This window comes from Solea solea, chromosome 7 (genome assembly GCF_958295425.1).
Source record: "Solea solea chromosome 7, fSolSol10.1, whole genome shotgun sequence".
In the NCBI taxonomy this organism is placed as follows: Eukaryota; Metazoa; Chordata; class Actinopteri; order Pleuronectiformes; family Soleidae; genus Solea; species Solea solea.
In genome coordinates, this window is record NC_081140.1 from 6,269,543 (window position 1) to 6,287,254 (window position 17,712).

A 17,712-nucleotide genomic window follows, 5' to 3' on the forward strand; every position below is an offset into this window, starting at 1 on the left:
AATGACAAATGAATATCACTCAGTGGGTCAGATGGTGTAGACACACTCCATGCTCTGTGCTAATCAGGCCAACCTACAGACCTCACATACCATCAGGACATCCTCCAGGGGGATATTAGTACTTTCCACTTTGCCAAACGACTATACTTTCCCTCCCTGGGTGACTGAATTGTTTGTTACATGGGCAATTTCTTTATGTAAATTGTACTTCAATTGCTTACAAACCAATTATAAGTAAAAGACTCAGTTTTGTACTGATTATGAAAAGCAAATTAAAGGTGCATTTATGCACATTTTCTTAGTGGCAAGCTACTAAAGACAGAAATGAACCCAATATTCTGTACACATTGATTTACTACTTAATTTTTAAAATGAATGGCTGCATTTCTTACTGCAGGTGGACTACCTACAAAGAGCGTGTTGAAAAGAATAGTCATTCCTGATTTTCATTATTGCACCAGTATGCTTGTTTAAACCTGGATCTATGCTAACTAGCTACCATACCTGTATATTGGTATAGCATCAGATTGTATTCCTGATTGATCGTATCAGTCATCGTTTACCCCTTGTCTTTCTTACTGTGTTTAGATCTTAGTTCTGTGATACAGTTCTAGCACTACTCGGCTCTACTCGGTTTGGTATCAGGCATGCTGTTTTCTATTACTTAATAGTGCATCCTCAACATAGACGGGGTCATAATAGCACAGGTGCACAAAACTGCTGTGACGTCTGACACAAACACACAAATAGACTCCGTCCGACACGGATTGAAATACAGCTGAACGCTGATCGCCGGCTTTCGGCAGTGTTGACATCACATTTTAGTATCAGCTCAGCTTGCGCTGAACCTCGCCAGAGCAGGTACTCAAAAAAGTGCCAGGTATCAGGTATTATCCCTGATGGAAAAGCAAAAAAAAAAACAAAACAAGTATAGTCAAGACGAGTCATGCTATAACGGCCAAGCTAAGGGAATGGTTAGCCATTGATAAGCATCAGTGGGCCTTGTCATGCAGTGTCGACAAACTGTTGGTGGCTTTTCAGCACATTTAGTATATTAGTAGAAGTGAAACATTTGTGAATGACTATCAGCTGAGTGAATCACCGCACGACAAGGATGAACTGACATATCCAAGCAAACAGATTTTCCCTATTATAGCTGTATTAGCAAGTGGTTACCAATTGTGTGGTGGGAAAACCATGTTATTGACAATTTGTCCTTGGTCTTTATACAGTGAAAAGAGACTACTGCCACCTACTGATCGATACTACTGATGAATTTGATTTGATCGTCTTTACCATGACCACCAATACCTGACTATTGTCATCAGAAGAATTTCCATAAGCTAGTTTGTACAACCTGAGAATGTGAAAGAAATCTTAAAACAACCCATCCATCCATCCATTGCAGGGCCACATATAGAGACAAACAACCATTTACTCTCACTCTCACACCTACGGTCAATTTAGAGTGTCCACATTTTTGGACTGTGGGAGGAAGAAATACAACCTGGAGAAAACCCACGCACACATGAACATGCAAACTTAATGCAGAAAGACCCTCGTTCCAACCGGGGCTCGAACCTGGATATGCTTACCACTACACCAACCGTGAGGCCCCTTTAAACTAACCCATGGAAGGTTTATTTGCCTGGAAAAGCGGGAAAAGTTGGCATAATCAATTAAAGATAAATACTATTAAGTGCAATGGAAACAGATGAAGGGATTAAAGAATGACTTTTATAAATCACGTGACCCCAGCTTCTACATGTTACTGCACTAGAAGTTGATGGAACAGAGGATGAGACCACAACATTCCTCAACACAACAGGCAAGAGTTGTCCATTTTAGCTGTACTGTAAGATTGTGTTGGCTCTGAGATCTGGCAAAATGTATATGTTGCATATAAGCAATAAAGCAACAATGCCGCAAATGTGAAATTATTCCATATTTAATATTAAGTCTTGAACACTATGCAACCATATGGTTAACACATACAAATACAGATAAAAAGGAAAGGTTGAACAGACAAACAAAGTACAATGCTAGTACAAAACAGTCAGGCATTCGGTCAATTGGTATTCAGTCTGACCTGTCTCTCTGCTGTGGTAATTATCATGTCCACCCACATGCAGCGCTTATTTCATTTTGTCAATTTTTTTCTCTCAGGCTCTGCCTATAGAGGTCCACATCATTTACTGAAATTAGTACTGGCTCCGTAGCAGCACTGCTTACTGGAGCAACATGACTTCACTGTAATTAAAACTAAAAGCATTGTAATTTCTGACTGAAACATCTGAGTGACTGTGATACCAAGATACCGCAGTAACTCTCCCATCAGGAATTCTTACCCTGAGCTATCAACCCAACACAGAGGGATGTGGGTTATAGATAATAATTGACATGACATCACTTTAAAACAAGCACCCAATGAAGATCAGGTCGAAGAGATGTGTGACTCTGATGTCACATTAGTTTTAGTGTTCAGTGTTTGTTAACTCAGTGTGTGAAGATTTTTACTTAAATTATTTATTCAGTGTTAATTCCCAGCTGAGATATGACAAAGAGATTAGCAACAGACACCCTCTACATATTCACTGTGTTGTGTTGTGCATCATCTCATGACCTGACGGTTTTTAAATCTGCTGTATTACAATGTACTACAATTAATTCTAAACTGGAGCCAACGTAGAATCCCTCCTTTCAGAGCCACGGGGACACATCACACATTACTTCATTTGTTTCATTTCCTGCTGTGTCAGGTGTTTGGAGACAGACAGATTGTAAGCCAAACTCTATTTGTGCCAAAATCACTTTTCTTCCATGTATGCTTGTCTGCATCAGAAGATTTATTTTATGGTTCCTTCCATTTTGGGTTCTGTCTTCTTTCCCCCCCTCCCCTTCTCTCTGTCTGCTTCACTGTTTCCTTTATTTTTTTCTGTGGGTTATGTTAGGTGCCACTCTGTCTGGTCAGTCATGGTGGCAGCAGTTGATCATGACACATTATTTATGTGTATATGTTTCCCTTTTACTTTGTTTGTAGCTATATTTAGAGCAGAACAACCTGTTTCTTGCTAAGACATTGTGTTAATTTGTTGAATTATCACTAATAGGTAAAACTGGGTAGGTGGCATAATGTAAATCAAAGCATCTGAAAGAGCACTGCAGTTCTGGACCTTGTCTCGGCTCTGTTTCTACCCTAAGGGAAATCTGGACCATGACAGGAGAAACTGACCAATCACAGGCAGAGAGGGTGCTCTTATTGGCTGTTCTGCTAAGTAACTCATACACAACCATTTTCCAGCATTGGAATGCCTATAAACCAACCTAAAGAACACAATAAAATGCCTATTTTTCTAGAGATCAAATCTCCTACTATGGCAAAACCCTACCAAAGTTGTTCCACAGTGTCAATATACACACCTGTCTTGCTAGGTTACACTGTTAAAATCTGTCAATGTTAAAACTTGGATTTGTATCCAGATCACCAACACAATCTAATCATTTCCTTTTTTTGTCAGTCATAACCTAGCAGAAAATGATAATCCATTATTTACTTTTTTTAGTTATGCTTCTCAGAAAGAGACGCATAAATAGATAAATGCAGCTAAAAACTTAATCTCCATGGTGGAGCAATTGAGTAGTATATCATAGAACTGTATTGGTATTTAAATAAATTGTACCTCTTCTGTCATTGATAGAAGGATGAGGAAGTGTCCAAAGCGGCGAGGTGGTACAACAAACAGCTGGTTGGCAGTGGTCAGCTTATCAGACGTCTTCATATCTCTGTATCACCCTCTCGCTGAGTATTGAGCCAGAGAAACGTGGCTCAGCGATCAACTAACCCGCCCCATTGATTAACAGCGTCTCCTCATTCCTGGCCAAGCAATTGGCTTTCACCAGCATGTGTCGTTTGTTTGAGGGGAAACAACAAGGAGCGCGGTGCCATGTGTTTGTGTGCTTATGCTACGTTTGCTCGGAGGAGAGGGTACACTTCCAGCTGAGCCTCTCTGCATTTAAAGCTAGCAGCCAAATGCTTCTCATATGGAGAGGGGCTCTAAAAAAATCCCTTCTCAGTTTGAATGCAAGTATCTCTGTGTTCGCCTGCTGCGCCTGATCTTCCTATTGGCTCAATGTTTTGGCCCCTGTTGTACCCTAAAGTAAACCATTTTGTACTCCCTCCACTCCTTCCTCTAAGCATTTATCCCCCCCATCACCTCCTCTCATCACAAACACATACACATACTGTACACTTTTACATTTTGGGTCCCCGTGGGTATGTGGACTATTCAAACATCCTGACTCAGAGATTTAAAATGTCATTTAAAACCCATTGAATGCTGTTAAAGCTTGTTTTATTTTGCCAGTGTTAGACTACAAGGTCAGTTTGCACCAACAGCTGATGAGCGATCAATAGGAGATTTGAATTTAAAGAGCTGTGGCCCCCAGGGCGGTCAGCCGCTGCAGCATGGTGTTACCACGGGGGGGGGGGGGGGGGGGCGAATAAGCCCAAGGGCTCAACAGAGACCTATATCCTTGTACAGACCCTCCACCCCCTCCTCCCCAAGCTTGGTTAACACTCAAGACCATGATTAATTCATGGTGGATTAAAGTCTGAAGGCAAGGAGAGAAAACTGGGATGCCATACAGTCCTAACTGCACGCAAAGGGTTAGGAAGATAAAGCTTCCTTCAGATTCATGCCACAATCCCACTGCCTGACTCATTTCCCTACAAGTATGAATAATTTTTCTCGCTTCCTGCAAAAGATCACGCCACGGCGTTTGGCCTTCTTGATTACTATTACGCCTATGTTCATCGAAACAAGTCAGGAGGAGTCCCTCATAGCCGTCAGGCTGCACTGCCGGAACAGTAAGCTGCGAGGAATGATAATAATGTAGGAGCGGGCTAATAAAAGCATAACAAGCAGCATAGCCATGGTCACGGCAATTTCACCATTGTCCTTCACAGTTGCACAGCTAACTGCTTATGATTAGTTGACGAGCTCAGGGTAAGTGATTGGAAGAATCGGAGAGTCTGAAGCGAGAAGTGCCGTCTGTATAAGTTGTGAATTCACTCCCCCTTGTGTCAGTCACAGCAAGTTGTGTATTAAATGCTTTCACCATAGCTGGAAGAAAAGTTAAATCAACAGAATTGTTTTCTATTTGTCTATGAATTGTGTATTTTGTGCAATACTCTAGCAGAAATACAAGAATCCCTGGTACTCTAGAGAAGCATTGTTCTTTTCTGCAAACCATGGGAAATGTTTCGTTCAGTAGAGAAAAAAAAAAGAGTTTGATGTCGTGGTTTGGTAATTTGAGGCAAAGTTCTCACACCAAGCAGCAGACCACAGTTCAAGACTAAACATTGCTGTGTTTAATCCAATTTGTTGCTCTATATGTCCTCTTTGTGTACGTTAAATAAATATCTTTTCATCACTGTAACCAGGTGCTTTTTGGGCCCAAACTTAACTACATTCATGACAAAGAATTGGTTATTGTCTGCCTCATCTACGCTGAAAGGACCACAAGCAGTTGAAACATGTTCACGTTGAAATGCACCAGTGTAGACATTTTTGTTCTGTAGGACATATGATCCAAGAAATTACTATTGGATTGGCAGTTGAAGACTGACATCTCAAAAACCTTTTTTTCCCGTACAGTGTCTTGTTCATCACTTTCCAACAACATGCTGTTTCAGTTTTCACTCAAACCTCTCCACCACCATTAATCTGAATTAACAAATGTTTACCTGTCACCACGTCTGCAGCAGCCCAATTATTTCACACTCCACGTGAGAGGGAAATTAGATGTGTAGACAAAAAGTCACCATTCTGACAGGAGTGACACGAGGCCTGATAAGTTTCTCACAGAGGGGCCTGTGATGCATGACACACCCGTAACGTGATAATACACTGTAAAAGAAAATGTGCTAAAAAAATCATAAGCATATTTTCTAGTTTTATTAGAAACACATTTTGTCAACATGTTGTATTTATACAGTGAATGGTCTAATATGCACTGGAGGTCACATAAGCTTCGGTTTATTGGAACATTAAAAGACATATCGTGAGGGCTTGATATTCAAAGTGATGTAGCAGCTTCTTAGCTGCATATTTGACCATCAATTCTTAATAGTTTGGATTTTTCTCCTTTGAAGACACAAAAATAAAACCTGTCTAAGTATGTTATATTAACAATTTTATGAACGTATCATCAGCAGACTAAAAAATTAAGAAGTCAATTACTCCTTTTAACACTTACATTTCGTCTCAACACATTCTGCAGATAATGGTGCAAAGCACGTTAACAGTTTGTGCTATATTTTTTTTTATTTGGCAAATGTCTACTTTACTTATGTTTTTTATTCTTTTTTTGAACCTTTTTTGTAAACAACATCTTGTACAAACTAGCACAGTGAACCACAACCCCAGCAAATGTGTTTTTATCTCCATACAATATAAATGAAATCAATACAAAAGTTTGGTTGGTTGCTTGGAACATTTTTATGTGGATCAAGAGGTTCTAAAACATGGTTTTTCGAGACGTCTGGACTCCTGAATTAAATAGGTTTACGTAAACAGTTGACTGTTGTAAGTCCCATATTTTAGAATCAGAATTTTTAGAAGGTAGACTTCATTTCAACATTTCAAGTTCACTTCCATTTTAAATAAAGGGTTTGCAATCCATAGAGGGTTTTACTGTTTGCCTTTTGAAGGCGGCCTTCTTCAGATTTGGTGGAAATTATGAAATCGAGAAAAGCGAAAAAAAAGAAGGAAAGAAATAGTCCACACGCGAGAAAAAGTCATTTCCTCCGGCCTTCAGAAACATACTTTCAAAAAGGTTGAGGGTCAATATGGCAGAGCCTTGAGAGGCGAGAAGGTCTGAGGAGCGTCTGAATAAATACAAGGGACATTTCTGGTGCCTCAAACATAGTCTGAATGCTGTGCAGCCATCCTACAGTGCCAGGTCAGCACACAACCAATCCTCAGCCCCTTTCTTCTTGCTCTATAAAGCTATTGAAGTCTTTGACAGTAGCTAGTGATGGTGTTTGTGTTCAGAACATACCATAAGAGATTTGCAAGGGTCGTTTTCTACCCCACCGTCAAGAGTTTGGGGGTTTGGTTGTTATGCTGGGCCAATGACGGCATCAGGAGGGATAGTGATCGGGTGCCCCACCTGCCCAAGGAAGTTCAACAGTCTTGCTGTTTGTTTGTCCTTTTTTTGTTTGCTTTTTGTTTTTAATTGTTTTTTTATAATTCCCGTTTTGGATGTCGGGGGTGGACAAAAGAAGCAACTGAAACACCCAAACACAATACTGAAGACACTGCTTTTAAGCATCATTTTTATGCCAGATACGCTTCCCCCACTAAGAAGATCAACAAATAACGTGGAGAAAATAAATAAATAAATAAATATGACAACACCGAGAAAAAAAAAATATGTTCAATGGTATTGCCCTAACCCTGTTGATATCCATGTCCCTGTTCTTGATTCCAGCCCCCTCATCACCACCAAACCTCAAACGGAATCTCGCCAGTATAAGTCTGTTCTCTAGGAAAAAGCTACCACACGGTGCCCTCGTTCATTTCTGAGGGCGGGTGGGACAGGTGGTTGTTGTATCCGCTGCCATTCAGTGACAGTGAGGTAAAGGGTGGATTTGGGCCAAACACCTCAGAGGAGATGCTGTGCAGGGGCCCTGGGATTCCAGGCTCCGGGCTGGGAGAGTCTCCTGGGTGGTGGGACATGATATCAGAGAAGCGCTGCACCTCACTGGAAGGGTGGTGGCCCGGCAGGGGGTGGTCCATACCGCCGAGGGGGGTGCCTGTGGGGCCTGAAGAGGGCACGAAGGGTAGGTCGACTGGGGTCTGGGCCTGCGACGATGGAGGCCCCTGAGGAAAGAAGTCATAATTCCCTCCTGGGCCGTAGTACTCACTTTGATAATCTGTAGATCCAAAAGAAAAAGAGAGAGAGAGAGAAAAAAATCAACATTAGTTCAGTGAACACAGGCTGTGCAGGAATCATTCCAGAGAAGTTGAGGAATTCATTTAATATACATAGCTTGATTTGTATTAGTGAGGGAGAAAGACCCTCGCCGTGCAACATTAGTCACAGAGCACGTTACACTTAAATCAAAACTGCAATTGGGTGGGGAGAACAATGTGGCCACAAAATTAATTAAAGTGGGGGCCATTTCATCAGCAATTCTACCTACTGAGACCCACTCTTTTTTTAAGTTCAGCAGAATATTATTATTATTATTAGACGTTTTGCTTCAGCAGAAAAAGACAAAGGCCTGAACACAAATGAAATTCTCTGAAAATTATCATAGATTCCAAAAGCACTTGAAGGAATGAGTGCGGTATCAAGTCACTCACATGTGAAGTCATTTCATTTAAACTTCACTCAGCCAGTGGATGAGGTGACCCAAACAGAATAATGTATCACTTCTGACTCATTTTAATAAGAGTCTTTTGGCTGAATTCCCAGTGCTGCCAAAGTCACCATGAGCTTCATATTTGTTTTTTTTATTTTGTCATTTTGGGCAATAAATTAATACATGCTTTTTGTAAAGATGACCAGATGAAACCACATTCTTATTTAACACATTGGCTTATGCGGTTGATGGAATAAAAAGGTTAGATGAAGGAGTATTGATTAATTTTAACAGGGCAAGAAAGGGAACTGTAAAAGCAATGACCAGCTATAAAAGAAATAAAGAAAGTTGCGAAATAAGAATGAACAATTGGTTAAATATTTGTTTTGTTCCTAAGGTTTTTCCTGAATGTGTTTTATAATTATTATTTTTTTTAAATCAATGGGTAAAAACAAAACACACTTTCACTAAACTGTAACCGTACCTCCATAGTAGGAGAAGGGCCCGTTAGGAATGAGCTCCCCGGGCTCCAGTCGGTCCACCAGCGTCCTCATCCGCCTCGGGCTGCGGAAAAACGCGTGCCTCCTGGCGCCCAGCGCGCTCAGCTGCTTCATGCGTCTCTCTTTGGAACGTCGATTCTGGAACCAAACCTGGACACACACACGTATATGGGTCACCTCGTGTCACCAAGCAAACATGTAGGCTGCTGGCGCCATTTTGATTGCACGTCAATAGCATTTTTGTACAGGGAGGGTGAAGTGAGGAGAGGGAGGTGATGAAGAGGAGGCAGAGGGAAAACAGTATATGGATAATAAAAATAAAAAATAAAACACAATACATTTAAAATATCCCATGCAAATAATCCTCGCTGTGTAAATTCAACCCCATTCCAAGGAAAAATGTAATTGCCTGTCATATTTATTTTTTGGCGCCTGGCTCCATGCTGGAGCAAACAACCAGCGCGCCCTTGTGCGTGATGAGCCGGAGCTTTTAACCCGCAAAGCTCTGCAGTGATGGTGGATGGTGGAGAGACGATCGCGCCCAATTATCTTTACAGGAGCCCGAGTCACATCTAACCTCCCTAATGGTCTTTTAACCCTCCATTTACTCTGACTGGAGGCTGCAGCAGCGGGGGTTTCAAATCTCCAATTAATACTTAATAGGAGGGTTGTTACCAATATATTAGCAGGCTCTTGGAGGTTATCATTTCCTAATCTATAGGCCGGATTCCATTAATTAGGCCCTTCTCTCTCTTCCTCGTGCTCATACATATTAGATAGTCTACCTGTGCTGTCACTTTATCGCTATTAATCTGTTAAGATAAACCTTTTTTACTCTTAGCCTGCCCTGCAGTCTTATCCACATTATCACGCTCCAGTAGTCTCTCTTCAAATTCACGACAAATTAATAAATATTAATATAAAAGAAAAGAAAGAAAAATCTACTTTTTACTGAGAGCGAGTCTGTTATGATGTTATGTATTATTATATGTTTGTTTGTTCATAGTTTACCTTATAAAAATGATGAATGGATTTAAATGACATTTAACAAAAAACACATTAAATAAGCACTTTCACAGCGCCACGTGCATAATATTATTTGTATGTGCATATACACGCATACGTACAAATTATCAACATACATGAAAAAAATGTTTTTAAATAACTTTAAAAACGCATTTTTTTGCACATTGTGCTATTTCCAAGATGATGATGATGATAATAATACTATAATAATAACAATAGTAATATATTATAATGCTAATAATAATAATAATAATGATAACACGGGTGATGATGCTGATGTTGGTGTCAGCTGTGTCTGTCTGTGTTGCCCCTTGTTTAACCTGACCGCGGCCCTGCTGTAAATCAGCGGTGTGTGTGAGGAAACTATAATCTGAGGACCCTTGGAACAGATTTGCGCGGTTCCACTTGGCCGCGGCGCTGCTCACAGCGTGGCCCTAAATGTGCGCGCAAAATGTGATGGCAGCAGCGCCAGGACTGTGCCAGGACTACCCGGCGCTCCCCAGCAGCCCGGTCGGCAGTTGGCGACTTTGCCTCGTTTTGCACGCGCGCCAAGATTTTTTTTTTTTTTTTTTTTTAAAGAGAGAAAGAAAGAAAAAAGACACATAAATTACGAGTCTCCAAATCAACCTCATCGCTCAGGCCAATCGCTTTGGTTGTAATGAATTCAATGTGACGGCACCGTTTGGAGGAGAAGGAGGAGGAGGTCTCCTTTAAAGAGGGGGTGAGAGATGTGGTGAGAAGGGGAGGAGGAGGTGAGCGTGGGGAAGGGATGGGGGGAGGTGGAGCCTCTCGGGGTCGGATGGGATGATGAGGCCTGCGCGGTCATGGCAGTCTGGCATCTTGGCACAAGTTGTCAGGGACATTACTCTCTCTCTCTCTCCCTCCAGAAAATATAAGCTGTAACATCACACCTTTTAATGGATGCGGGACACCTGATACAAATAAATAAATAAATAAAGAGGCGCAAGATCACCTTCCTTAACCTGTGGGTGTCCTTTATTTATTTATTTCGATAACACTTAAGATTTACTACCAAACACTGACTGGCAGCAGTCTGATAAACGCCCTCATTTGCCAATAAATGTGAGATATTATGTAAATTTGTGTTTGTTTGCAGCGGCGCAGAAAAGAGGAGGGAGGTGTTAAAAATGTCCAAGGGCTTAGCAATATAAGGGGCCCCACTTGCATTAGTATCATTCATATTATTATAATGGTTATTATTATTAGCATCATTATTATTATTATAACCACTATTTAATCATGCTTATATATCTCTATTTGTAGTTGGTTTTTCAATGTTTTCAGAAACAAAGTGTAACCTTTACACCCCTCTGTTTTCATTCAATGGCTTAGTCTTGGTACGATTTGACTAAGCGAAACCTAGCATTAAAATTATGTTATGTAAATGTGGGAGAAATAATGTGAATGATGTAATCCACAAATAAACCAGGGCATCAAAAATAAAATCAAATAAACTCTGTGGAAGGGGGAGGAAAACGGGTCAAAAGTTGGTCGCCAGTTTTTTAGATGTTTGTTTTTTTAAACCTTCACTTGTGCCTTACTGAGAGCGAGACTACAGTATATCTACCATTCTAAGAATAAGCAAACTTTGAGTTGTATCATTTTGAAATGGAAGTGTGTAGGTTTTAGTGTGTGTGGTGGGGGGTTGGGCGCAGTGTTCTCATGTTTTTCATGGGCCCAACAAATGTCTAGCAGCGCCCCTGCCTTGTTGGCAAATTAATTGTTATGGCGATTTAAATAATAATCCAGTGGAACCATGTAGACTCCCAACAGTCTGCCAAAAGCTTGTGTTCCGTCTTTACCTGGATGACCCTCATGTTGAGGCCGGTCTCCTGCGCCAGCTGCTCCCTGATGTGCCTGGTGGGTTTCGGCGTGGCCGCGAACGCCGCCTTCAGCGTCTCCAGCTGCTTGGCCTTGATGGTGGTGCGCGGGCCGCGTCTCTTCCCGCCGAGGTTCTGGTCGTCGTTCTCGTTGTTCACTGTCTCTTTGTCGGACAGCGCGGCGATCTCCGTCTCCTTCAGGACCACATCGTCCTGGAGCTGGTCCTGAGAGTCCGGTGATAAGCTCGGGTCGCTGCACGCCGTTACTGCACAAATAAGAGAAATGAATTAGGAGGAAGAATTGACAAAAAAACAAACAAGCAAACAGCGGAATGCTGTTATCTGTTTATCCATTTAAACTGGAGCACTCATTTGTACTCATAAAAACAACACGTTTATGCGCTTTTTGTCCGACTGATACAAAAAAATGCAAGAGCCTTACATGGTCAAAGATGAAATAGAAATTGCATCACTGCAGTGATTTCACAACATTACAAACTCGATTGTCCAATTTTTAGCCACAAACGAATTTGTTTTAATATAGTGTTGTTGTTTTACATAATGGAAATGATGTGCACCGTGTGTAATAATATCTGGATTCATTTAGAAGGGGTGCCATGTGGTGCAGCTCTTTCCATGTTTATATTGTACTAGTTGAGAAAAACATGAATGTTTTTAAAACCAACACCTTATAGAGAACTTCACACACACACACACACACACACACACACACAAATAATATTCTAATGAAAAAAAAAATGTGTAACTCACAATGGAGCATAATGTGTGTTTGTTTGTTTTACATTCGTTTTTTTCTTGTTTTTTTTGTGCTCTCTGAGTAAGTCCTGGTCATGGAAATGATGAAGCCACTGCGGGGCTGAACACATCACATCCATCACAATTTATTCCGCTTTGTGCTGATACGCGCGCGCGCAACCACACACACACAAACCCACACACACGTCTCCAGTCTTTATACCTGAGAGGAGGTTGGTGTCCTTTACATTGCTGTTGTTGATATAATCGTCTTTGCAGACAAATTTGTTCTCGTCTATGATGTAGAGCTCCTCGCCGGTGGACAGTTGTCTATTGCACATCATGCAGGTGAAGCAGTTGAGGTGAAACACTTTGCTGCGGGCTCTTCGCACCAAGTCGCTCGGAGAGATTCCCTGCGAACAACCGCCACACTTCGTACCAAACCGCCTGCAGGAGAGACAAATGCACTGGAGTCAGTGTTGATGCAATTATTATATTCACTGAGACCTTTTCTTAATGTTTTTAAATGTATAATAAAGATGGATTCACATCAAGATAGGTGTGGAATTTGGGCATAAAATGTGGGGATGGAATGATCCCCCTTTTTTGTAATAAAACGTTAATTTGAACTAAATGCAGCATGACGTCACAGTGACAAAAACGCATTCTATTGTATGGACTCTTTGTGAAATGAGTTGTAGACTTCTTAAGACGTTGGTATTTGCATTAAAATGTTGAATCATTTACTTTTACGTTATATAATTTAATACATACTTTAATACATACTGATATTTCAATATACAGCTTTTAGAATGTAGTATAATATATAGTTTAATAATGAAATGAAGTGTCTACAGAGCAATTCATATAAATTATAGAAAGAGAAGAAAAAATCTCTCGAATCTTCAAATGTAAAAGGAAAGGAATTTAAGGAGCCTTTTGTTCTTTCACAAATTAATATGATTAATAACAATAATAATTATATTATATTATGTATATATTATATATATTATATTAGGATGATAATAACAATACAAATAATAATAATAACAATGATACTTTTAGACACATTATTTCGTGTGTTTTTTGTTATTTTTATTTTTACTTACAAAATGAAATGTATTTTTGCGCATAAGCTCTATCTTTTTTGAGAAAACTATTTATAAAATTATAGTTAATATTATTATTATTTTTTTCTAGAGGCTTACGTACATATATGTACAAGACCCGCTGAGGTGACTGTCCCTGTCCTGTTAAACTTCGCTGTCTTCATTTTCCAGCCTTTTTGTCCGCCATGACTGGACGTGGGCTATAATTCAGTAGGTTTTGGCTTCGGAATAATCAAGTACAGTCATGGACACACACACACACACACATCGACTTCACCGTTAAACAATGTGTATTGAGTGGCACACACACACGCATACATATAGACATACACACACACACACACACAGCGCTTGTTGACTTCACTGTCTGTGATTGCATTGTCTGCGGACTTGATCTTTTCAACTAGTTTACTATTCAAATCCACTTATCACGTCCTCCTCAGCCGGACTGTGCAAACACACCGGGCAGCGGCTCCTACGGCCGTGGGTTTGATCCTGTGCGCTTCCCCCTCCACACACACACACACACACACTAATCACCACACCAACACTGTGGTTACCTACGTGCTGTTTAAAAAGAAGAAGAAAAAACACGCACACCCTAAACTGTGATTTCCTCGATTTCCTAACACCCCCCTCCTTCACCTTGTCCCTGCTGTGAGCGAGTGCACACACGTTTAATGTTGCTGCCTCTCTCTGTCTGTTTTCTGTTTCTCTCTTTGTTGTTGTTTTGCATAAGAATCCAAATTAACAAGCTTTTAATTACTCGCTCTTAATCAAGGCTTATCGCCTGCACGTTTCGTTCACGCCTACAGGCGCGCATCGGTCGCACTGTTCATTTATTTCACAGCAAAAGTAAACGGAATTAAAATAAAGGCTGCGAGTTCACTGTAAACACAGGGCAGCTCGTTTTTAAACTATTAGCCCGATAATTGTGATTATCTATTTTTTTTTTTTAAATGTATTGGTGTAAGAGTTTGTGTGAAGCCTGCATTTATGAAAGTGATTCAAGAAAATGCAATTAATTTAAAAACTGTAAACATTATTTGTTTTAAAAAGAAATGTCATGTTTTTAGTTTTTCCACCTATTTTCATAATGTGCCTTTGTATATTTGCGGCTACTTTATTATGCTATTTATTTATACTTTTTATTGTGATTTGTAGAAAATACAAGCAGTTTAAAAGCTGCAATCGTTTTTAATAAAAAATCTTGTTGTCTAGTTTTTTTTCCACCTATTTCCAAGATGTGCATTTGCATCTTTATTCCTATTGTATCTTTGAATTTGATTATTACATACATCATTTCCTAAATTTGCGAATGTGTTTACCTGATGTTTTTTAACTCCTGTTTTAAACCAACACATGGACACAAACAAACGCTGGCCGGTGAGATTCTCTGTCAACTCTCCCTCTGATCCTTACCTAAAGAAATCGTTCTTGCAGTACAGTCTTCCTTCCCGTGAGAAGCATTTCTCAGTCAAATTGCACTTGCACTCGCAGCATTGCACGCACTTGACGTGCCAGGCTCTGTCCAGCACGTTGAGCAGAAAGCGGTCCAGGATAGGCCTCTCGCAGCCGGCGCAGTGGACCATGGCTTTGGCTGGGCTACAACCCCGGCAGATGAAGCGCGCTCACACTCTCACGCACACACGCACAAACAAAATCAACAGCACAGACCGAGCATTGACCGAGTATGTGCTTCCTCCCTCCCTGATTTGCCTGGAGCTCCCGGGTCAATGTGCGCGGTAGAAGCCAGTCGATCAGGTGTCACCACAGATTTCTCCCTGCATGCGTAAAAAAAGGCTCGAGCGTCCAAAAGAAGAGGGAAAAGGGAAAGGAAAAAACAAACAAGGATGGCTGGCGTCCTCTCCTCCTCTCCCTCTCTCTCAAAAGCTAAATCTGATCAATAAATAAATCAGTCCTTCCTTGCATCCAAGAAAAAAAACAAAACAAACAAACGTACAATTCAACCAAAACTGTCCGAATGTAGATTTCAGCAGAGGAAGCCACAGACTCTCGGCTCAGAGGAGAAGAGCGGAGCCAGTAATGTGTTTGTGTCCCGGCAGCTCTTCGAAGTGATGCATCGGCCAAAAGGAGAAGAGCGTCGTGTGCCAGTCACTGCTGGAAGAGGCGTCTAATAAAATTCTTCTAGGGCAGAGCTGTCACACAACAAGACACGCGCGCCTATAAATAATTCAGTGCACTTTGACATGGCAGCGTATCCACTCTTCGCAACCCAGCGAGGAGAAGAAAAAAAATATCCCAAGCACAAACCAAAAGACTGAAACAACACAGGAGTGTCTTTTCTTCTCCACAGCGGTGTGCAGGATGATCCTGGGATGCTCCGGTATAGTAGCCGGTATTGATGCTGGGATGCCCCTCAGTCTCCAGTACGGTGCATATGCTGGGATGCGCTGGCTCTCCAGTTACACTGTCTTGCTCCTAAAGCTCCAGCCCAACCTTATTCCCAGCCTCCTGACGTCAGGTCGCGGTTTGACCAATCAGCGATGCGCCATGCCAGCGACCATCAAGCCGCCACATCATAACCCAGCGAGGACTCTGCTCTGCTATTTATGCCACACACACTCAAGACACCAATTGTCAAGAAAATTTCCAGCGCAAACTGTCATATGTAAGTTGAATGTGTTTTGGAGGAAGCAGCAGCCGCGGCGGCGGAGGGCGAGCGGCGCGGAGGGAGAGACTTCTCAAGCTGCTGAGCAAAATTGTCCTCCACGGGCGTGAGGGGGGACATGACGGAGGGATCAGACTGAGCAGGTAGATACGGAGACGTCTTCGGGACGAGGAGGCTGCAGGCGCGCTCCCACTTCATCCATGTAAAGTTACTTTGCGCAGGGAAATTACGCACGAGCTGGGCATGTTTTTTTTTTTTTCCCGGGCTTGTCTCTATCATATTATATTTAGTTATGTCACAAATAAATCAAACGTATGTTAAACTATAAAGTGTCCACTACTGGCTGGACGTTTGACTACACATCGTATTAAGGTGATGAATTCTGACTGGAGATGTAACCGTTTCCTTCTTCAGCCTCAAGTGTCCAACATCACAGGCTGTCATGTGTATTTAAAGAGTGTTCCTTGCGCGTCGCCGTCATCATCATCATCAGCAGCAGCAGTAGTAGCACTTTAAACAGTTTCCTCCTTGGTGCGACGGAGGGGAAGCGTTGGAGTGAAAGACAGAAAGGCTCTAAAGTTGACAGCTCGTGCAGCTCAGCCCATGTAGGGGCTCGCGGCCCAAACACCTCGGACAATTCATTAAGTGGGAGGGAGGTCCAATCCACTTCAAGTTCACCTTTTAAGTAAATAGCACCATGAGCCTAACAGCCTGCTGGATTATTAGTTACATCCCATCAAAGGGATCAAGTCAAGTGTTCTGTGATGGTGATTTACAGGCCTTATAACAATCCAGACATTAGTTTTTTAGTCTTTCCTGATTATTTTAAAAATAGAAAGCGTGTTTAGTCTGCATGGAGGAATTGAAAAAGTGAACATGTTTGGGGAACAAATTCGTTTCGTTCCACTATCTAATCAAGATTTGTGCTTGCTTGCCAGGAAACTGCTTAATTAATCTGTGAGAACGTTTGTTTACACTCATTGTTCTATTGTGTGGCGTCTAACAAACAACGAATTTAATAAATGGGAGCAGTGAAATAAGGAAACCTTGTTTTTTGGTCTTTGGATGTGTTTAAATTGAGAATTCAGCCCCGCTAAATTAGTTATTTTACGCACAAGGAGGAAAGGGAGAACCACAGGGATCCGTTTATTTTGTTCCAATAGTCCGCCAGCATCCTCCTGCATATGGGCTGCTTCTCATGCAAAACGCCTGCCCGTCCCCGTCCAGCTGCCCCTCGGCGTCTGGGGAGCGACTCCTTCAACAGGACATGTGTTACTGGCTGGAGGAGAAAGAGATAAGGCTTCGAACCGCACAGGCTTCATCTCTCTCCCCGTTTTCTTCTCTTGTTACCTCCAGTTTTGTCTGTTCTCATCTCCCTCTGCACCAATCTTCGTCTCTCTTTCTTCTTTGCTTTTCCAGGTTCATTTATTGTTATTTTTGTTTGTGGTGGGAGCGCACTCAGCTCAGCATCTGGTTA

At 41.5% G+C, this 17,712-nt stretch overlaps 1 protein-coding gene across 1 annotated transcript; it reads right to left on the bottom strand.

The window, feature by feature from the left end:
• Positions 1 to 5,942: 5,942 nt before the first annotated feature.
• On the bottom strand, positions 5,943 to 16,019 carry lhx1a (LIM homeobox 1a). The gene is made up of 5 exons (XM_058634792.1): positions 15,026 to 16,019; positions 12,718 to 12,941; positions 11,721 to 12,004; positions 8,856 to 9,021; positions 5,943 to 7,939 (listed from the first exon to the last, which is right to left on the bottom strand). Exons 1-5 carry the CDS (start codon positions 15,193 to 15,195, stop codon positions 7,560 to 7,562), a joined length of 1,224 nt encoding a protein of 407 aa, XP_058490775.1. The 5' UTR covers positions 15,196 to 16,019; the 3' UTR covers positions 5,943 to 7,559.
• Between the last annotated feature and the right edge of the window lie 1,693 nt (positions 16,020 to 17,712).